Source organism: Balaenoptera borealis, assembly GCF_965194805.1.
Source record: "Balaenoptera borealis genome assembly, chromosome: 13".
Classification (NCBI taxonomy): domain Eukaryota; kingdom Metazoa; phylum Chordata; class Mammalia; order Artiodactyla; family Balaenopteridae; genus Balaenoptera; species Balaenoptera borealis.
In genome coordinates this window covers 98,735,905-98,758,058 of record NC_138870.1, presented here as the reverse complement: position 1 = coordinate 98,758,058, position 22,154 = coordinate 98,735,905, and the positions used below count along the sequence as shown (strand labels likewise).

At 58.9% G+C, this 22,154-nt stretch overlaps 2 protein-coding genes across 3 annotated transcripts in view; both read right to left on the bottom strand.

Annotated features, from left to right (window-relative positions):
• Positions 1-1,250, bottom strand: part of TEF (TEF transcription factor, PAR bZIP family member) — a gene marked incomplete at its 5' end in the record, with an annotated part of 141,482 nt that extends 140,232 nt beyond the window's left edge. Inside the window, one exon of one of the 2 annotated variants that reach the window (XM_082351449.1) lies at positions 1,014-1,250. In XM_082351449.1, the coding sequence (XP_082207575.1) occupies positions 1,014-1,116 (103 nt within the window). The remainder of the gene's footprint in view (positions 1-1,013) is intronic. The other variant, XM_082351442.1, reaches the window with a different exon arrangement.
• A 4,529-nt stretch (positions 1,251-5,779) lies between these two features.
• The window catches only part of ZC3H7B (zinc finger CCCH-type containing 7B), a 56,815-nt gene continuing 40,440 nt past the window's right edge, over positions 5,780-22,154 (bottom strand). Inside the window, exons 12-23 of the mRNA XM_082351420.1 lie at positions 21,599-21,698; positions 19,948-20,109; positions 18,114-18,319; positions 16,989-17,089; positions 15,841-16,022; positions 13,634-13,719; positions 10,157-10,290; positions 9,942-10,047; positions 9,694-9,802; positions 9,328-9,461; positions 9,030-9,193; positions 5,780-8,669 (exon numbers count right to left, since the gene is read on the bottom strand). Coding sequence (XP_082207546.1) covers positions 8,423-8,669; positions 9,030-9,193; positions 9,328-9,461; positions 9,694-9,802; positions 9,942-10,047; positions 10,157-10,290; positions 13,634-13,719; positions 15,841-16,022; positions 16,989-17,089; positions 18,114-18,319; positions 19,948-20,109; positions 21,599-21,698 — 1,731 coding nt within the window. The 3' untranslated portion in view covers positions 5,780-8,422. The remainder of the gene's footprint in view (positions 8,670-9,029; positions 9,194-9,327; positions 9,462-9,693; positions 9,803-9,941; positions 10,048-10,156; positions 10,291-13,633; positions 13,720-15,840; positions 16,023-16,988; positions 17,090-18,113; positions 18,320-19,947; positions 20,110-21,598; positions 21,699-22,154) is intronic.

Below are 22,154 nucleotides of genomic sequence, written 5' to 3'. Positions count from 1 at the left end.
TGCCGCCCTCCTTTCCTGAGCCTGGCTCCCCGAGGTGTGTCAGGGCAGGGGCTGTGGTGTGTGTCCTTGGCCTCCAGTTCGGGAGTGGGCTAAGGGTCCCGGGGAAGGAAGTCCTGTGGGGACAGCCAGGGCTGCCTGGTGATGAGATGTATCAGGTGCCAGCACAGCAGGTGAGGGAGAGGCCTGAGAAAGGTCCCTAGAGGGGACACCTGGGACTCCTAAGTCAGACTCTGGCAGCCGAGGGCAGCTGGGCTCCTTTCAAGGCGCCTGTGGAGTTTGAGCCACGAGGACCTGACGTCTTAGAACAGAAGAGATCTGGAGAAATATCTGGCAAGAGGGAGCACGCAGAGCAGGCTGGCGCCCAAAGTTCGCGTGGTCCTGGGTCTCTCAGGCAGGACTCGGGAGACACCTGGTGCTGGCTGCCAGCTCTGCCCCTCGGTCCACACCCTCCTCCGCCGGCTCCCTCGCCCCGTGTTTGCCTGTGGTATCCTAGGAACCGGGGCTTCCAGCCTGTGGTCCTGTTACATAACAGCTTCCATCCCATCCACGGGTTCAGCCCTCCAGCGAGCGGGAGCCGAAGCAGGCGCCCAAAGGAAAGCCTCTTCTCCAGACACGGGAGGCTGCCCGAATCTACAGTCTCTGCCAGTGCCCTGCCGCCCCAACATGCAGAGGGAGGGAACTTAATAAGCAGTCAGCATCCAGTGCGTACTCTCAGCAGGGCCCTCTGGTCCTGTCCTTGTCCCGTGGGAGCACGGCACCTGTCAGTGGCCACACGCTGGCCACGGCTTCCCAAAGCTAGCAGGCCCTGGGGGCAGTCCCTGCGTGACAGTGCCACTCCCTACCGTGTCCCTCTCTGCACCCCAGCCCTTCCTCGCCCAGGAAGAGGCCAAGGGCAGACCGCTGCTGGGAACCCTCCCTTGCCTGGCGATGCCTGTCTGGCCAATGTGCCTACGGCGGCCTCCACCCCCTGGGCACCTGGGCAGCCAGCCATCACAGACCACCTCCTCTCCTACCTGTCCTCTTCTCTGGCCAAGGCAAAGAGTGCTCCAGCAGGGACTTGAGGACCTCAGGCATGTCCATGGCAGGGGCCACTCCAATCCTGTCGCAGCTCGACATGGCCCGGCAGGGGGTGCTTGCTGGGGGAGTTTAGGAGCAGCTGGAGAGGCAGGAGCTGGCCGGGGAGCCACAGGCTCTGGAGGCAGGCGGGGCGGGAGCCCGAGGCAGCCAATGGGCAGCATGGGCCCCAGCCCGCCCGTCCACCCCCGGCTCGGCCACCTGCCAGCTCCGGCTGCAGCCAGGCCTTCCCTTCCTGCTGCCTGGCAGGGCGGGCCTGGCCCTGCGCCAGCCTCAGCACGTGGAGACACAGCACCAATCCTCTGACAGAGAGCCCGGTGTTATCTAACTTTGCAAAGGGAAGTTCTCCCCCAGGCTGGGAGCCAGAACCGGGCCTGCCAGGTGAGAACAGTGAGCTGGCTCCCCGCCCACAGTGAGCATGCACTACGCACTCCGGCCCACTGGGCAGAGGAGCCCTGGAGGCTGGGCCCCGCGGAGAGCAGGGCCTGCCGAGGAAACCAGCCCGGGCTGGGCCCCGAGACCCCGGCAGCAGGCAGCTCAGCACGAGGCTGTACTGTGTTGGCACGCACAGGCGCTTGAGTGGGCGTCACGCACCTACCTGTGGGCTTGTGAGTCTCGAGGGGTTGCTGGCATGTTTTGATGCTGGTCCATATGCTATGCATGCACACGTGCCCTCCCAGGCATACGGTGTGCATGTGGCATGCATAATTGGGGCTTTACACCATCTGCAGAGCCTGAAGCCTGCTCTTCTAAGGGGACTGACAAACCTTCAGCCGGGGTTCCTTTGGTCTTCGGGGACGGGGAGAAGAGGCAGGTGCCTCGCGGACAGGTGCTGGAGGGCAGGCAGAGCAGGCACCACTGAAGGGCGGCAGCTCTGTCAACCAGGCTCAGGCTCGTCCTGGACGATGTCCTGCTTCCCAGCCTGTGTCCCAGCCTGGGGAACCTGGCGGCAATTGGCTGTTTGCTGTAGTCCCCTCCCTGGCCCTCTCACCAGGACACTGGCCTCTGAGGTCCGCAGGCCACTTACTTGAACGTGTGGTTGAAGCCAAAGTTCTGTATGTCGCCCTCCACAAAGACCAACACCTGCCTTGGCCGGCTGGGGCTGGGGGTGGGGGTGGGGTGGGGGAGGGGGCATTGGCTCCACCTCTCCGCGCACTGATGTGGCATCTCGAACAAGCTGCGCGGCTCTTCTGGGTCTCAGTTCCAAAACCACTGAATGTTGTGACCTCCAAGGTTCCTTTCAGCTCTGGTTCTGTCTCTGACGCTCCAGGTTGGACGCAGTAAGCATTTGGGTCCCTGCACCACAGCTGATTTCTATGTAGTCTTTCCCTGCTTTCTAAAATTCCATTTTGCACAAACAGCAAACGCTACAGGACGCCTTCTAGCCTCTCCTCTTCCCAACAGCCCCAGCTTATCCTCCAATTACCCTCTTTTCCACCCTGATAGTCCTCCCCAAACCATGTTCTTTTCCCAAATTAATTAAAAATTAATTTCAAGTTTTGAATACAAAAAAACAGTATATGGCTCAAAGCTCAAAACTTTTGATAAAGGTATACTTTTTATTTATTTTTGGCTGCATTGGGTTTTTTTTCTGTTGCTGCTTGCAGGCTTTCTCTAGTTGCAGCGAGTGGGGGCTACTCTTCGTTGCGGTGCGCGGGCTTCTCATTGCGGTGGCTTCTCTTGTTGCGGAGCACGGGCTCTAGGCGCGGGGGCTTCAGTAGTTGCGGCACGAGGGCTCAGTAGCTGTGGTTCGCGGGCTCTAGCGCGCAGGCTCAGTAGTTGTGGCACACGGGCTTAGCTGCTCCGCGGCATGTGGGATCTTCCCAGACCAGGGCTCGAACCCCTGTCCCCTGCATTGGCAGGCGGATTCCTAACCACTGCACCACCAGGGAAGTCCCTGATAAAGGTATACTTTAGAAATGTCATTCCTATCCGTGTCCCTCCTCCCCGTTCCCCTTCCTCATAACAGATTTAATTTCTTATTTATCCTTCCAGTGCCCTTTGCCTCTGTGAAACCGGGGGCGCTGGCAGTGGGGGACGGCGAAAGGTGCAGAGGACCTGGCGCGCAGGCTGTCTTAAGTTGACCTGTGGCTCGCAGGCTGGGGCTGAGGCTGGGCCGGTGCATTAACCATTCCTTGGCCCCAAAACACTTTTGTGTTCAAGACTGGCTTACCCCAAAGGTGGAGTGGGTAGGTGCCCACAGAGCATGATTTCAGAGGCAACAGGAGGTCCCCAACGTGTCTCAAATACACCCACCTGCCGCATGACATTTCATTCTCAGGGATTTGTCCCTGTCAGACCCCTTCCAATGTATGAATGTACGAAGGCTCTAAGACTGTGACTGATTGCTCACTGCATACCTGGCACCAGCCTCGATCTTGTAAGGAATTCAAAGCTAAAAAACAGACCTGGCCAGGCAAGTCCCTCGCCTTAGGGAATTTTCATGCCACTGAAAGTCAGTCCACGTGGCACCCCCCACTCTGCAGCCGGGGTGTCCAGCTGGCAGCATCACTTATGGTTCACACAGGGGCCACATCAGCAGGATGCTGGGTCAAGCGGCTGGGGAGGGCAGAGATAGGGAGAGGGGCGGCCACAAACAAGCCTGGAGACATCCGGAGGGGCCCGCATGGCAGGCATGTTGGGATTGCCTATACTCCTTGGGTTTCCTGCCTCAGAGGTCTAATGTCTGCTGTAGATGGCTCCCCTGGTGGGGGCTATATGCGGATGCAGTTTCCGGCAGAGGCCTCTGGGGCTTTCTCTAGAGAGATGCAGAGCTGCCCCCATCTCCACCTCTGCCTGTCACCCCACCTGTCAGAAGCAGCTCCCTCAGAGGCAGGGAGGAGGAGCTGCGGCGCCACGGGAGTGGTGGGGCTCATGGCAGCCCCTAATCACAGGACCAAAGACCAGAAACGGGCCTACATTCAATAACTGCGGGCTGCTCAAGCCAACCTGGCACCTTGATGAATGAAGCCATCGACCGTAAATATCTAGGGTACATCGGGGCGTGGAGATGCACGTGTGAAATACACTTGAGAGAAAAGGAAAGGTGCAGAACAGTAAGTACACGTCGATTACAATGATCCAGCAATCTTTTTAAGGCTCAAATCCAGGTTCACCTCCTCCAGGAAGCCCTCCCCAGCTCCCCAGCTTGGATGAGCTGCCTTCCGTGGCACCTGGCATCTCCCACCACTGTACCTGTCACATCATCCTACACTCTTCCATGCAGAGCCATCTCCCCTGGCAGACTGGATTCAAGGAAGGCCACGTTTTGTCTGTAATCTTGTATCCCTAGGATCTGAGATGGGGCAAGTGCTCAGTTAGTGCTTACCAACCTGAGCTGAGAGAGAACTAGAAGAGAATTTAGGGGAATTTATGAGAATTTAAGAATTTAGTCCACTAGGTTCACTGAAGTACTGCTTATCTTTTTCTTTCATTTTCGAAGTTTAAGGGAGGTCCTGATGCAGGTTTACAATCTCTTCAGCCTGAGGATGGGTCTGCATTTTCTTCTGGGAGCTGGGCCTTGCCATGCCCCTCTGGTTTTTCATAGTGAAGCCAGGGTTGCTGAGAACCCTGGAATGTCAGCGCTGAAGGGACCTTGCCGATCATCCAGTTCCCAGTGGTTCTTGATCTTTTTTTGTCTCCTTTCTGAGGGTCCTTGGAACCTTCACTGAACCTCTGTGGGCCAAGATGTGGACGTCAAATGTACAGGTTGCTATGGAGACAGACTTGCTGCATCCATCATGCCTGGCGCGCAGAAGGTGCTCAATCAAGTCGGCTGCTCCTGTTACTCATCTGGTCATTTATCAAGTATTTGAGCCCCTACTGAGTAGCTGGCCCAAATGATTCCCTTGTCCTGAGAGAATTCACAGGCCTTGGACCTCTGTTCCTGGGGTCACTGAATACTGTAGTTTGAAGTTGTCTGGCGAGAGCTTACTCTTAAACGTGTGCAGCCCCTCCCATCAGGACCCCCTCCATCACTGTAACCACACACAATCCAAGAGATTTGAAAAGGTGCCTCCAGGGACTTCCCTGGTGGTCCAGTGGTTAAGACTCTGGGCTTCCACAACAGGGGGCGCGGGTTCAATCCTTGGTTAGGGAACTAAGATCCCGCATGTCATGCGGCCAAAAAAAAAAAAAAAAGTGTCTCTAGCAGATACAAGTGTCCCTGATTGAAAATCCCTGATCTAATATGCTCTCTTTTAAGGAGGAGGAAGCTGGGCCCATGTGACTTGGATCTCCCTCAGGCCCAGAGGAGTCCAGGTTGCAGTTGGGACCACATTCCAAAGCATGTCATAGCCCCCTACCTTTCTGGAAAAGCCATACCCAGAAAGGGCACAGAGACAGCCCTCTGGAACCCAGGACAGTGCACATAGTAAAAGCAGGGAAGTGTGGGCACAGGTGGAAAGCCCCACACGGAACCACCGGGGCCACCTGTGCAGAGCACAGCTTGTCCCTGCCAGTGAGGCACTGCGTGAGCCGGGGCCAGCTGGGCTGCCCTGTTTACACAAGGACACAGACCTTCTGCCCCTCACCCCTCGGAATGTCTGCCTTGGGGCATGCCCTGCGCCAGCCAGCTCTGCCCCATGAGTAAAGAGAGGCCCAGGTCCCCGGGCACAGGTGCCAGGAAGCGGGGAACAGGAGCAACACCTCAGGGACAGAGGTCAAAGTGCACACGTTTATTTTCTAGAACAAAGGCTAAAAGAAGCAAGTTTCTTTCATTTTATTTTAAGAAGGACAAAAATTGTTATTAAAACATCTACATTATTATCAAGATACTAGACCTTATGAATATTTAATATTAAAGTGTGGTATTCTTAAATTTTTTAATACACAGACATTTTTAAAGGACCATTAAATTTATCACTGCCCAGCTGAGAAACGCAGCATCCCTCTTTGCCCCATCCCAAAGGGACACTCACATCAAGGGTGCCTGTCCCCCCTTCACCATATTTGCTGTGATGTCTTGTCCCTGCCTGCCGGCAGGGGGCACAGGCCCGATCCAACTCTCTGAGCCTCTCAGAGTCACAACTGAAATAATCACACACATCATTCAAAGTGTACTGTGCCACACCTCCACCTCCTACTCCCCGCCTGCCCCTCGCTTTCTTCCAACCCTGCGGGGATCCAGCTCTGGCCAAGCCAGGGAGCGCCACATCCCAAGGCCCCTGCAGGGATAACAGGATGGAGAAGAAAAATCTGGATTCTAATCCTATTCTTTTGGGTGGGAGACAAACACCAATCCTCTTCTTTCCCCGAGCACTCGTGCTCTCTCCCCACTAGGCTGGGGTGGTCTGGACGCCATCAGGCGGAGCTGGGCCTAGGCAGGGGCCGCTTCTGCCCCTGCTGCCCAAATCACCTCTGACCCCTTGCTCCAGTCCCTCAGTCCTTGCAAATGGCAATGATGACCCTGAAAGTCCCTCCTCATTGTGCCAGGATGGCTGCATTTTCCGGCCAAATTCTTTATCTTTAGCCCTCATTAGAAGTGATTCCTTGGATACCACACACATATGTAATATTATATAGAGCGATATATTTAATACCTGTGTATATATGCATCACGGGGGCGACATATATACACACTAAAAACAAGGCTGGTGACGACAGACTGCAACAGCACGGATCAGGGAAAACAAGTGTCATCAACATTCACGGCCACAGGCCCCACCTTGGGTCTCTCCTCCCCTCCAGCCACGCCACCAGCACCCAAACTCTGCAGTGCTGGCCTGCTGGGGGAAGGGGCAGGGAGAGGAAAGGATGCATGCCACAATTATCAGGAAAAGGCTGGGCAGTGGCAGCGAGAAGAACAGGGTTCCCTGCGGCCCAGGGTGCCCGCCATCATCTCAACGCACACTCGAAATGCTTGTTTGAGGGGAAATAAAGGGTATTCCATTCTCTCTGTCTCACCCTCCCACCAACTCCAGCCTCGGTCCCCGGCTCCTTCCGGGGGGCCCCACCCCTTGTGCCAATGGTGTGGGGCGTTCTGGAATGTCTAGGGAACCAGGGGAGGCTGGGTCTGCCCACAAGGGGTGGGATGGAGAGGAGGGGGTGCACGCAGACACGTCAGACGAGAGGGATGGGAAAGGGCTTGGGGGGGCAGGGGTTGGGGGTCAACTGGGGTCCCAGGCAGCTGGCAGGGTCGGGATCAGGGAGGGGCTGGGATGGATGGTCCTAATTGTATGTCTGGGTCTAGGGGAGAAAGGGAAAGGACTCTTCTGAGTCCCCAAGAAAGAGGGGCTGTGTCCGATCCTGGAGTAGCCCATGGTGCCCACGGTCAAGTCTCCCTTCTCTCCATGTCCCCTGACCGCCCACCGTCCCAATTCCCCCCAGTTCCTCGTGCAGAACCTGAGCCCACGGGTGCCCTGCCAGGTACCACCTCTCCTGGAGCAGCCATGGGGAAGTGACCTTTGCTGCTACACTCCTTACGACCATCCTCAGAGGGGACTGTCCCCCTACAGGGCACTGACACGACCAACCCCTGGGCGGTGCTGCCGGAATCCCAGCTGATTCAGAGGCTGTCATATCCCTGCCAAGAGCCTGGAGGCTCCAGCTGATAACTGGCCCTGAGTCTTGTGACCGCAGTTTGCATTCCAGCTCTACCGTGCTGTGGGTGGAGATGCCGGGTAGAGCACTCCTTCCTTCTAGGCCTGTTTTTCTATCTGCAAAATGGGGGTCTGGGCTGCGTCATCTCTGAAGCCTCTGACGACCTACAATCTACATTCAGCGGCCCACAAAGGAGAGGGGCTGGGCTGGTGGCCTCACCAGACAGCCACGCTCCTTGGTCAGGCTCCAGAGATCATGTAGCCCAGCCCCTCCCACTCTTCCAACCAGAGGGGAAACTGAGGCCCCAGAGGGTAAGTGACTTGTACAGTATCCCCAGTCCATCCTGGGGCTGCATTTTAAAGCTGGGTGGGGCCTCCTGCCCTCTGTTCTATCCTGATCTGCCCCCAGGGGAGGTGGGGGTGGGGGGGGGCAGGGGGAAGGACCCTTCTGCTGCAGATTCAAGTGGGGACCCCAGGCTCCCCAGCCCTGAGCGTTGGGCCCCCTTTAGGAGTAGACGGAAGTTAAAGCTGTAGGCTGAAGCTGGAGGGGTCAACCAGGCCCCTCCCTCCGCAACCAGGAGAGCCGGGGTGGGGGAGGGGAGGACCTGCCCAGGGCTTCAGCAGAATGAGGACCCTGGGACCGAGTGGGGCTGCAGCTCGTGCACCTGGGTATGCACTGGGGCAGTGGGGGCAGAGAGGATGGCCGGGGGCCCCAGCCCCGACCCTGGCCTGCCCCGGCCCTCCTATCAGGCGCTCCGTGCCCACCCCTGCCCCCGATCCTAGGACTTCACCCACGGCCAGGAGCTGGCCTACTCCCCAGTGATGGTGGCAGCAGCAGGGGCTTCTGGGGCGGCACCAGTGGCATTCCCGTCCTCTTGCAGCAGGAAGTTGTATTTGCCAAAGTCGTCATCCCGTGGGCACAGAAGCATGTCCTTGCGGGCCTTGGCCAGCTTCTGCTTCAGCACCTCGCGCCGGTCCAGCCACTCGTTGAGCTCCTCCTGCCCGTGAGCGCAGCGGCACTTGTCCCCGTCCGGGCAGGCCTTGCCCTTCTGGAGCCTGTGGGCAGCAGGAGGCTCACTGCCCGCGCCCTGTGCCCTTTCCTCCACGGGCTGCCGGACCTGGGGCCGGCCACTCTGCCTCCCCCAACAAGCCTCTCCCCATGCAGCATCAGCCCCGGGGAAAGCGGGCGTGGCCTGGCCTTCGCGAGGATCTGATGCAGGGCTGCAGAGGACGGGTCCCCACCTCCAACGCCACCCCGCCCCGCTCCTGGGTCCTCACACCCAGGAGCAGCTGTCTTTCTGGACGTCCCCACCCCCCATTATGCCACCTCCAGGCCAAGTGGAGCCAGAGCTGGCCGTGGCCTCCACCTTTTCAGGCCACCCCACAGCCCGCCCGGCCCTGCCCTCCCGGGGGCACCTTTCGCAGAGCCGGAACTCGCCCATGGGGAAGCGGTAGGCCCAGCCACTAGCGTCGCTGTCAGACGTGAAGACCTTCTCCTTGTGCTTCTCAGACTGGATGTGCTGCTGCCACTGCTTCTTGCTGTTGCTGTTCTTGCCGCAGAGCCAGCAGTGGTAACCCATCTGGGGACACAGCCAGCGTGGGCGCCCGCTCCTCACACCCCTGCCGGGACCACTTCCCCCAGGGAGGCTGAGCCCCTCCGCACAGCCCCTCCGGGTCAGGCTCGGACCAGGGCCCCCAGGGGTTGGGGTGTTACCATGATGTCGGCGTAGTCCGTGGGCATCTGGATCTGCTTCTCCCCCTCCCGAGAACTGATGGGCGTCCCTTCCCCCGGCTTCCCTGGGTTGTGCTTCTTCAGCCACATGTCATAGGTCTGCTGCATGTCCAGGACTGGTGGGCAATAGGGGATGGAGGGCCTGGTGAGAGGGGATTCTCCCTCTACTCTGTCCCACGACCCCTACGGGACCCCTGCTGCTGGGCTGCCCGGTCACCTGGAGACCCAGAGAGGGCTCAGCCCGGTGCAGCCGGAGTGGGGCCCGGGCGGCCACGTGAGGTTCAGCAGGCGTGCTTGGGCCTGCCGACGAGGGGGGGTGTCCGGGTCAGCCCCGCCCTGCCCACTCACTCTTGTTCTCCTTCATGAACGTCCACATGTCCCTCTCCTCCGGGCTGTGCGCGAAGGAGCAGTTCCCCACGTACTGGCACTTGCGGCCGTTCTGCGCGTGGATGCAGAGCTGCAGGGCGGGCATGGCGAGACCCTGCTGAGTCCCGCTGGACTGTGTCACCGCCCCGCCAGCGGGCAAGCCCTCCTGGGGCCCCACGGCCCCATATGCGAGGCCCCGCTGCCACCCTGCACCCGACCCCGGCGCTCACATCGTATTGCTGTGGGAAGTTGCGAATGGACGGCAGTGGCCTCACCGACACCCACTTCCTCTTGGCCTTGGACATCACCAGGAGGACCCGCCGCTCCTTGGTCCAGCTGCAGGATAGAGCGGGCTGTGTGACCTCGACGGAGAGCCCGGCTTCCTCGCCTGCGGTGCTTAGGTGGTCCCCACCCTGCCCGTGCCCCCGCCCGGCACCCGGCTCACCAGTGCCGGGCCTTGGCGCTGCAGTACTTGAGGTCCTTGTCAGGCTCTACCACCTGCCCGTTCCTCCAGCACTGGCCACACACAAACTTCATCTGCAGGTCAAAGGTGCTAGGCCCATGGGTCCGCGGGGCACCCTGCGGAGGAGAAGGGCTGATGAAGCCGCAGGCACCAGGCTGAGGCCCCGGGGTCTGATATACAGGTGGCCTCCGGGAGCATTAGGGCCACCTGGAGCCTTGTGGGCTGGTCCATTACCACTTGGTGGTGGGAAACGACCCCCTAACTCCAGGCCCATGGCCTTTCAGGGTGGGAGCCAGGCCTTGGACTCCTGATGGAGTGCTCTCTGCCTTAACTGGCTATTCCCCACGGGCCTGCTTGGTGGAGCTGCTGGCGTGTCCCTGGGCACAGCATTCGACCTCACACCTCCCTGCTTTTGCACATGCGGTTCCCTCTGCCTGGAATGCGCTTCTCCATTCTTCATCAGGCTTGTTCTGAAAACTTTCAAAACCCAGCTCAAGCACCACCTCCTTCAGGAAGCTTTCCCTGAAGCTCTCTTAAGTGGCAGCTGCCCATCCTATGGGCTCCCATAGTACCTGAATTACCTCATGTTGACTGACTCATCTAGTTATGAGGGCCAGGCCTGGTGGAGAGCAGGGCCTAGAAGGTGGGATGCACCTGCAGGGGGGGGGATGGAGGAGGCTGCCTCAGGTGGTGGGACAGACTTCTGGGCAGCCCTGGACTCTCGAAGACCCCACCATGTTCATTCCCCGTCCTCTGCCTCAGCCCTTCCTTTGCAGGCAGGAGGGCCTGCTCTTCTGCACCCCTGCCTGGGAAAAGGTGGGGGGGTGAGAAGCAGAAGAAGTGCCCACCCAGCCTTGTCTCCCGCCACCTGCAACCCCCTCGCCCAGCTGTGCCGGCCACCCTGCTGTCTCTCCTGTTAGCTAGAGCCTCCCTCAGATGTGGGGTCACCCCTCTGCTCTTCCTCCTCTGACACAGGAGTACCCTGTGTCCTCGGCACTGCCTAGCCCAGGCCCTCCCCTGAGCAGCAGGGGGCTCGCACTTTGTTGGGTGCTGACTGACCCCTGGCTGGGAGACTTGCAGCCTGGCTCGGCCCCAGGATAATACACATCCCGACAACAAAGTAAAATCCTGCCTCTGTAACTGGGACACGGTCTGGCTAAAGCAGACAGGAGGTTTATCCGTGTCACTATCGATTTCTAGATGTTCCACTGATTCTCACAGAAGCGTGAGAAGGCCCATTTCACGGGTGAGGTAAGTGGGGCCCGGGGGTGTGCTGTGGCTTAGCCACTGCTCTAGGGAATAGCCATGCCGGTCCACTGAGCTTCCTTTTCACAACTGCACAGACTCGACAGCCCTGGGGGGTAGGGGTCATTCCCATTTGACTCAGCAGAAGCAGAGGCTCAGAGAGGTTACTAACCCCGCCACGGGTAAGTGGCCCGAGGATAGGGACCTGGTGCGAGGCAGGGGCTCATGCTTTTCTGCAGGACGGCACAGCTGCACCATGGGCACCAGTCACGAGCGGCTTCTACCCTGGCATCCTGTCCTTGGCCTCACACTGCCACTGGCCCCACCCTCTGATGGCAAGCAAGCAAGATGCCTCATGCCTGGGCCACAGCCAGGTCCGGCACAGAAGCCCCATTCCTGAACCAGGCCCGAGAGTGGCATCCTGGGTGGGCGGGATGCGGGGGGTCAGAGGGATAGGAGGTGGTGAAGACTCCGTGTTCTCTCTCTAGCAGATGACGCTGCAGGTCCAGCCTGAGCCCCGCACTGCTTCCCAGCCAGGCTCCCGGCCAGGAGCGAAAATAAACCATGTGGCGGTTGGCGAAGAGGACTGAACAGGAGAGGGGCAGAGGACGGGGGCAACTAGGAAGAGGGGAGAGGAAGAGAAAGGACCAGGAACGAGGGGGTGGGGAGACAGAGGGAAGGCCAAGGGGGGCCGGGCAGCCCTCTCAGCCAGCCTGGCCCAGGCCTACCCCGCTGGCCGGCCTGCGCCGCGCCCTGGCTCACTGCCACGCCCAGGCAGGCCTCAGGAGGGGCCAGAGGCCCAGGCTTCTCCCAAGGTGACCAGTGCGTGGGCCCGGCATGGCGAGGGAGTCATCCCTCGTGTGTGGATGGCGAGAGGCCTCACCTCACATTCACTATCTCCTGGGCCCTGAGACCACCCTTCCATTCCCACCGTCACCTAAAGTTACAATGATCCCTACCTCCTGGGGAGGGTGTGAGGCTCAGGGGCGACGGGGGCCCCGGGCAGAGCAGGGACTCGGCGAGCTGTAGCCAGCTCCTGTGAGCCTCACACCCGCCCCAGGAGATGGCAGGCAGGATTATGATCCCCATTTTATATGAGGAACCCTAGGGGTGATGGGGATAGTGCAGGTGGGGAGGGAGCTGAGCGAGCTCTAGACAAGCTGTCAGAGAACCCGGGACCTACTCCGCTCCGTGCACCCCGGGCAGGTCTCTAGCGTGTTCTGAGCCTCAGTCTCCCCGCCTGCAAACGCTACTGTGCCCCAGCTCACGTCCTCAGGACCAGGGTGAGGATCCAGAGGGGTGGGAGGTGATACAAGCAGTGGGGGAAAAGGTTGAGGAATACCAGGACATTTACATGGTCTCAAAGGACCTCCCTGGAAGATATTCATTAATTACAAAGGAGGAAAGTGTAACTTCATAGTAGAGAAAGCTTTACCGTGGAGGCACCTTTAATCAAGTTACCAAGGTATCGCTGGTGAAGGGACAGATGGAGATGACGTGCCTGCCCGTTCAGACAATCCCAAAGGGACGGGCCTTTTACAAAACAACTGCCTCTTCAAAAATGCCAATGTCACGAAAGACAAAGAAGACTGAGGAATTGCTCTAGATTAAAGGCGATTAAAGACACTACAAATGAATGCAGTGTGTTGCTGGGATTTGGGGAGGACTCACAAAATCTGAGTAATAGTACACCACAATTTGGATAAGTGCACCAATGTGAATTTTGTGATGTTGATAACTGTACTGTGGTTATTATGTAAGAAAGTGTCCTTATATTTACTTACTTATTTATTTATTTTTTGGCCACGTGGCATGTGGGATCTTTGTTCCCCGACCAGGGATCGAACCTGTGCACCCTGCGTTGGAAGCGTGGCGTCTTAACCACTGGACGGTCAGGGAAGTCCTTATTTTTACACTTAAGTATTTAGGGGTAATGGGGCATCATGTCTACAACTTACTCCCTAATGGTTCAGAAAAGTGTATATTTCTGTAAATAAATGTGTATGTGTGTATGTACACACACATACACACAGGACAAAGTGAGTGTGGAAAGTAGTAAAATGTTAACATCTGGGGAATCCAGGAAAAGGTATACACAAATTCTTCATACTCTTCTTACAATTTTCTGGTAAATAAATTATGTCCAGGTAAAGGGATGGGGGATGGCCCTCTTGGGGGCTGACCTCACCCCCCAAGGCCAGCCCGGGCTCTTACCAAGCTGCTGCTGGCCTTCCCTGCGTGTGCCTCCATCTGTTGCCAGTATTTCTTGGATTCCTGGACGATGTCTTCGTGGGTCATGCCTGGCGAGGGGGGAGCAGACACAGCGTCCCTGGAGCTCAGTGAGGAGAAAGGCAGGGGGTCTGCAAGGTGCTGGTGCCACCCCAGGCCCAGGGAGGAGCCCCACTCCCCAGTTAGGCCGAGGAAAGACGAGGGGAACAGGGAAACCACTCATCCTGTCTGGGCCTGTTGGTTCATCTGCAGTTGGGAACAGAGAGGCCTGCTCCAGGCTCGCACAGAGAATAAAATGCAGGAGCAAGATGTGGGCTCTGCAGCGTAGCAGGGGCCTGTCCGCACCCACGCCAGTGGCCCTGGCCCTCGGCCCAGCTGCTCAGCACCCTCCCTTGTCCTCCGCCTCCCTCAGTGGGGCCTCAAGCCTGACCCCTGCTTGGCAGCCTCTAGCGTGCTGGTTCTTGAGGCTCTGTGCCTGGCCCAGCCCGGCTCCCCAGATCACCGAGGGGCCAGGGCCCTTCACTGCCAGTCGGCAAAGGGCAAATACCCAAACCCTGTGGCCCAGACCCTCCCAGTCTGACTGTGGACACTGAGCCCACCTCCGAGGGGCAGCTCACAGCCTCTTCCATGAGGCCCACCCTCCTCCCAACCCCTTACGGCCCTCTAGCCCCTTTTCCAGAGCTGATTTAGTTTTCGACCTGGTCCTATGGTTACTGCTCCCCCATGGCCACTCGCCATCAGGGGCTTACTCCGGGCCAGGCATGTGCTTGACATCCCTCTTCTTGCTGATAGAGGTACCTCTAGCCCAGCGCTCTCCCATGACCTTGCAGACCCCCACACGTGGCTGCCACCTGCTCAACCTCTCCACCTGAAGTCCAACAGGCAGCTCAGACTCCGCACGTCCCACACGAGCCCTGATGTGATCCCCCCAACCTGCTCCTCCTGCAGCCTCCCCCTCTCAGGACACGGCAACCCCACTGGGGTCGACCTGATGCCGTCCTTCGTCTCATACTTCCTATCGGGTCCATCAGCTCCCGTTGGCTCCACCATCAAAACACACCCAGAATCTCATCACTTCTACCACTTCCACCCGCTGCCGCCCTGGCTTGAGCCACACCCTCCCAGCTCTCCCTCCATCTGCCCTTGGCCCCTCAGTTCTCCATGCAGCAGCCAGAGCAACTTCTTAAAAACACTGATCAGGTCATACAACTCTACCTACTCAACCCCCTACCCCCAAACCCTGCACATCGTATTTAGAACAATCCCAACTATTTCTATTTACCATCTAGAGGTTTTTTCACGCTCGGGTCCCTGCCAACCTCTTAGGCCTCATCTCTGACATGCCCCCCCCCGCCCCCTCCCCCAGTGCTAAGCTGCTCTGCCCTCACAGACATCCTTCCTTCTGTACCAAGCCTGCTCCTGCCTCAGGGCCTCCAGCCTTGCTGTTCCCTCTGCCTGGAATGCTCTCCCTGCCCTTCCTTGCTCAAATGTCACCTCCTCCGAGAGGCCTTCCCAGACTATCTTATCCCAAATGTCCCCACCCCGAGTCCCTCTCCATCCTATTGCTCTGCTTTACTTTCCTCACAGAACTGACGCACATCTGAAATTCTATCACCCTATTTCATTAGCTCGAAGAAGACAATGATTGTTAGATGCTCCATTACTTTATGTTCCACACACACAACAAGAATGCTGCTAAGCAGACGATGACGGGCGGTGGGGGACAGCGTGCACCCCGGAGCAGATGGACGTAGGGCCTATTACCTCCTCGTCAGACTGCCTGCCTTGCCCTCGCGTACACACACCAGGGCCCCGACTCGTTCTTGCTCAAGCCCCTGACAGCGCAGGTGCTCAAGGGGTCCCATTTGGTGAGCGAGAAAGCGAGCGGCTTTCCACCTCCTCATCCCTGAGGCCGAGCTGACATCACCCCCTCACAGAGGACCAGTGGAGGCTCAGTGAGGGGCCGCTGATGACCAGACCACCCAGGTGGCCTGCAGGGCTCTGCCTCCCTGCCCTTCTCTCCGCGTGTCCCCCTGGCAGTGCCACACAGGGAGAAACCCAGGGTCTTCTGGGCCTGCAAGCTCCCTGATGCAGAGCCTGCGCGTCCTGTGACGTCCAGGAGGCACGGGCTCCTCTGCAGCCCCACAGCCCGGCACCGCCCTCCTCTGAACTGTGCAGCCCCTCGCCCTCACCTGAGTACTGCTGCAGCAGCCAGACTTTGAGCTCTATGAAGCTGTGGGCGAAGTGGCAGCTGTCCTCCCGCAGGCAGCCGTAGCGCACCTCGTGGCGGCACACGTCGAACTGGAAGTGCTCCTGGAACTGGCGGACCTTGGAGTACTTGAGGGAGGTGGAGCGGACGATGTGCACCAGGCACCTGGCGGGCGGGATGGGGGCGCACGATGCAGTCCGCATCCTGCCCATTCCCGGTCGGGCCCCCCCCCCCCCAGGTCAGTGCCGTTCACCCAAGGGAGGGGCTCCTCCCGCCTATTAACTGCTGGCACAGGAGGAAAGAGGTGGGGGTCCTACGCTCAGGCAGTTCTGGTTTGGGCCTCAGCTGTGTGCCCCTCTCCTGGCCTCGACCTGGGGACAGCTCAAAGACACAGCTGCCAGCAGGAGGAGGGCACCAGACCCCCCCTGCTGCGAGGCTGGGGGAAGGGGGCATCTCTCTCAGGTTCCCCAGCTCGATGCTCCAGAGCTGGCCCTGCACCCGGAGGAGAAATAATCGAGTTGTCTCCTCTGGGCTGGGAATTTTAATTACCTTCATAGCAACCCTAGGAGACTGGGATCATCATTCACTTTACAGATGAGGAAACCAAGGGTCACAGTGGCCAGAGGACATAAAACAGACCATTGTCCAAGCTGGGATTTGGACCCAACTCTGTCTGACCCCAGGGCCTGGGCTCCATCAGCCATGCTGGGGCACAGCCAAGAGGAGTCAGAGGGAGCGCAGGTGGGTGCCGGAGCCCACCCAGCCCCTCCCACTCCCTGTCCGACGCCCATGTCAGGACAGTGGAGGGTGCTGGATGGGAGTCAGGGATGTGGCCCCCACCTGCTGGCTGCGTAAGCTGCTTCCAAGCCTCAGCTTTCTCATCTTTTCATCAGAGACACTCCTCCCCACGGGACTGCTGAGATCATTAAAATACCCAAGAGAAAGCTTGGAATATAGAAGATGCTCAATAAATGTGGTTCTGTCCTTTCCAGGTGGATGCTGGATCTGAGTCCCAATTCCTACCCCCTGCCTTGACATCCTAGGCCCACCCTCTGCTCCCCAGGCATCCAAGCTGCCCCAGGGGGGCTCTCCACCCGCCCCACCCCAGGCCTGGCCGTGGGTCCCACTCACTTGTTGTTGTAGAAGCTATGCTTGGCAGCCAGGTTGGAGCAGACAGACGGAGAGTCCTTGGTGCCTTTGCTGATGATCCGGGGTTTACTGTCAAAGCAGATCTGCCCAGGGAGGGGGTGGGCTGGGATCCAGCATGGCCACCCAGGAGGGGCAGACTGGGTCCCTGCAAGCCCTGCCCTGAGTCAGGGGAGTGAGGAAGGGAATCCCAGGGTCTGTGGCCCCCACCTCTCTGATCCCACCACTCCAAACGCCTGGGGCAGGGGTTACTCCATATCTCTGAGCCTCAGTTTCCTCAACTGTAACCTGGGGAAAACCACACCTGCTCTGTCCCACTGCTTCACTGTGAAGCTGGAAAAGGATCTAATAGAACCGCAGGTCCTTTGTAAAGTTTATGCAGCCACCAGGCTGTGGGCCGTGACGCCCGGAAGGGAGAGGGCAGCCCACCTGCTCTAAGAGTCGGAGGGAAGGGCTGGCTGTGTGATGGATGGGGGCTGGCCGAGCAGCACCGAACCCTGCCAGCAACCTGGACCCAGCACCCTCACTTCATGGAGATGGACCCGACACCGTCCCTGCCCTCATCACACTACGCCTGGGGGGGTAGGCAGGGGGCCAGCAGCGTCTTCCGTGACAGCTTTGGGGAGGAAAGGAACCGCTTGGTGGAGCTGCTGGGATCAGAGCTGAGCCTCAGAGGGTCCAAGACGCAGAAACACGGGGAGGGCACCCCAGGGAGAGGGCAGAACCTGGACATAGGCAGGGAAGTGGGCAGGAAGGTGCAGCGGGCATTGAAGCCAGCAGAGCTGGACGAGGAGGCATGGGGTGGGGGGGGATCGGGAGGAGTTCCTAGAGCACCTGAGTCTGGCCTGCGACGGCAGGAAGCAAAGAGCACATGTGGTTACTTCTCTTTCTGGCCTCAGTTTCCAGCTCCGAAAAATGAGGGGACTGGATAGGATCTGGGCTCTAGCGCGATGGGAGCGTATGGGTCTAACTTTCTGAAACTCCCAGGACCTGTGGATTCTAAGGTCGGGCCTCCAAAACCCGCGGGTCCCAGGGCCGACAGTCCACAGTGGAGCCTGCGGGAGCCCCTCCCCAGCCCCGTCTGGGAATCGACCGTGGAGGGGCCGGTACCTCACAGAGGAAAGTGAAGATGCCCTGGTGCTCCTTGAGGAGCTTGGCGATGGTGAGGCTGCCGCGCTTGACGCCCCCCAGCGGGTCGAAGAGCAGGTCGCGGTTGAGGGTGCCCTTCCGCTCCTCCGTCCACACGTCGATCTCCTCCTGATGGTAGGCGAAGGTGCAGTTATCCCCGTACTTACAGTCCTGCTTGTTAATCATGTCTGCAAAGAGGCAACAGGACACACGTTCCGCCAGGCGGGACGGCAGCCCACAGCACCCCCGGTGGGGCCTGCCGAGCAGGAGGGAGGACTTGGCAGGGGGGGAGAAGCGGAGCTCGGGGAGAGCGCTTCCCAGGCCAGGCCCTTCTTTGTTCTACACTTGGGTGTGGGGCCCGGATCTGCACCTTCCCGCGCAAAGCATGGCGGTCGCCGCGGCTCCACCACCCCACAAGGCTGCCTGGTATGGGTCAGGCAAGACGACAGGTGGGAAAAGGGCTTTGTAGACATATACAAGCCGTTTTATCATCATTATTATTATTCTGCACCAGGAACATACCACTGGTTCAGGAAGGCATGGGCCTTGGGGTCCAGCAGACTTGGGCTGGGATCCCGTTATTCCTGAGCCTTAGCTGTGTGTCCATAAACGGAGAACACGGTTGTTGTGTGGATTAAGTGAAACAATAAATAAAACTCCTGGGGGCCAGGGAGCAGGGAAGGCAGCAGGTTTAGAATCCAGAGACCCGCCATTTCCTGGGGGTGGGAACTGTTCTTCTTTCTTTTTCTCCCTCCCTCACACTCTTTCTAAGTCTGCCCCATTCCAGCCCCCTGCCAAGCTTGCAGGCACACGAGGACGAGCAGGCCGGGTGGCCCGGTGACCCCACAGACTGCTCTGCACTGCGACCAGCGGGGAGGCCTGCAGGGAAGGGCTTCCCAAGATCCAGGTGCTGCTTGAAGGAGGAGCAGAGGATGACCAAGTTCAAAGGGCGCAGCATGTGCAAAGGAGTCAGGGTTCAGTGTATCTGGGGAATGGTTAGGGCAGACGGGGACTTGTAGGCCTCGTAGCATTGGGACTTCATCCACGCTGGCCAGGGCATGGCTGGCGGAGGCCTGCGAGCTCAGAAATGACAAGTCTTTAAGATCCACCTGGGAAGAACAAAGAGCTGATCCAGAAAGCCTGGGTGCGCTACTGCCACGGGCTGGGTCGGGGGACAAAGGCGGAGCCTGGAGCGGACTCCCCAAGTCTCCTTCCTCACCCAGAGTTGTCATGAGGATGTGTGATGGCGGGTACCAAAGGGCGACGCTAGAAAGCACTTAACAATATCAAGACTGTCCATGTCTTGCTGTGCAGGCCGCACCGAGATGCTTGGTTGGGGAGTAGAAGAAAGCAAATGAGGTACCTGCCAAATGTCCACTAAATGTCAACCAAATGACATGAGCCAGAAGTGAGGAAAATGACAACAACATACTAAATTTTAAAAGCTAATATTTATCAAGCCCTTACCATTATGGGCCAGTCCCCAGTGCTTTACATGGATTCTCTCTCCATATCCTTCCAACAGCCCTTTGGGACCCTGCAGTGTAACAGAAACTAGCTCTCCGTGAACCACCTGAGCCTTCCACCTGGGAGCGCATTCTGCTGGTGAGGCCCCAGCTTGAGGGTAACACCCAAACGCTCCCACCTGTCTGTGGAGCTGGTCAGGGCAGGAGCTGCTCGATCTGAGATGGGATCCCTCCTTCATGGACCACACCTGTCTGTCTACCTGTCTGCCTGTGATGAGGAGCAGAGCTGCGGCCGGGCGTGAGAAGCTGGGCCTGGGCCGTGCCACCTGCCCCTGCTGCAGCCCACCCACCTTTGCACAGGTAGTAGGAGCCCACGAAGCTGGTCTTGGTTGGCCGGGGCCGGATCCGCTTCCAGGTCTGGTCCTCGGAGCTCCGGAGGCGGCCGAGCAGGATGTCCCGCTTGCACTTGTGCTCAAGGCCCTCACGGTAGGTGTAGTCGCCCGCCCTGGGGCCTGTGGGGGGCAGGGAGGACAGGGAATGGTTCCGGAAGCAGAACTGAAGGGTGACAGCCAATGGGCCCGAGCCATGGCGATTGGCCCCCCTGCCGCCTAAAAGCCCACCTCCTTCCCCTCGGCCTCCCGCCAGCTCCTGCCATATGCTCCCTGGGGACAGGGGGCTTGGGCAGAGGGGAGCCCCTTTTCAGCACCCACCCCCTTTCCACCACCACCCCGACTCTACAGTGAGCCTGACCACGTCAGTGTTTCCTTGGAACAAATTACGAAGACAGTGCCTGGGAGAGAGCAGGCTTTGTCCCTTTCTTTTCCTGCCCGGGAAAAGCACTGCCAGACTCAGCCTCCCTCCCCTGCTCCTTTGCCTCTTCCCTGGTGCTCTCAAATCTTCTGACCAAAGGCCTCCTCTCCCCAACAATGGGGTGGGGGTGGGGTCTCCCCAAAGAGACCAAGAGGACCAAGGTCCCTTGTGGGGACCCATGTGACGTGGCTGGGCCAGCACCAGGTGTGCAGCGGCTCTGCTTCCCCAGCACAGGGGGCAGCGAGCGGTGGGCATGCGGATCAGGGAGGCTGGCGTGGTCGGTGCAAGGAAGAAACTTCCTCACGGGCATAGCCATCCCGCAAGACGGCGCTCTGCTCCCCATCCCCACGGGGCCGTGGGCTTTGGCAGGACGACTCTGTCAGGGGTGACATGCGTGTGAGGGGGAGGGGAAGGGGGTGGAAAACAGCAACTAGATGACCTCTGAGGTCCTGTCAACATCAGCACCTCTGAGAGGGAGAACTCCAGACTGGTAAGATCTGTAGCCCTGAGATACCAAGAGAATATTCTAAAACGTCGGAACTACGGGATTCTGGCAAATGAAATACTGCGAGTCTTAGAGTCCAGAATTCTGAAATTCTAGGTGTGCTGAAAAGTGTCTACCAACACTGGACATCTACTTGGAATTGCTCCTAGAGTCTCCCTTGGATTTGAGGGCTGGGAGCCTAGGAAATACCTTTCCCAGACTCCTCCGCCCCCTGGGTTCTAGGCAAGGTTTGAATTCACCCAGCAAGAGGTGGACGGAGAGGTGGATGTGGACAGAGGTGCAGGCCGCCTTTCCTCGGCAGACGTGTTTTTGCAGCAGCCAGCTGGACCCTGCCTTCCTCAGCCTCTGGGCTGTGGGGTGGCCGTGATGCTGGCCAGCAATCCCGGCAGCCCCCTGGGCTCTGTGTGAGAGCGGCGGACCCCGGCTTCTGGGCTTCAGCTTGTGGAGAAGTAGCCCAAAGGCCCGGTGGAATCTCTGGGCTTCCGCTCCTCTAGGCTTTCCGGCAGTTTTCAAAGTCCCCGCCTCCCACATGACAGCCCTGTCTGCTCGGAGTAGCCGGAGGGGCTTCTGTCTTCCCATACTTATCTCTGACTGGTACACTAGGATTCTGCCATTCTGGGATTCTACACTCCTGAGATTCCCGGCATCTCTGGGCAGAGGGATAGAGTATAAAGGTGTGACCTTACCTGTTTTGGGGTAGCAGAGCTGGCATGCCTGCTTGAACTCGTGGGTGGCAGCCAAGGGGTTCTTGATGAGCAAGGCGGTGTTGGGCATGGAAGGCTCTGGCTGTGACAGGGGGAGGTTGGCCATTTTGGGCGCTGGACGATGGCCGGTGCCACCGGAACCAGCCTGGGCACCAGAGGTTGGGGGGCACTGTGACATCCCCCAATCCCACCCAAGAGCAGAACTGCAGCCCAGGACCCTCCCTCTTCCTCCATCCTCCCAGCCGGGGAGCCCCCTGTAACATGATCCAAGAATCCAGCAGGATTAGATCAGCCTAGTGGCGATGCACGATGCACGGGTGACAGTGACCTTGGCCCAGAACCTTCCCTTGAGTTAAAACCCAACACGAAAGTGGAGAAACAGGAGTGGCCCTGATTGGGGCCTAAGCACAGGCCCTCCTCCACTCCCATCCTCTCTCCCAAGCCACCAAGGCATCAACAGATGGGGAAGAAGGCAAAACTCAGAGAGGTTAGGTGGCTTCCCCAGGGCCACACAGCTAGTGTCTAGGCTAAGGCCAGA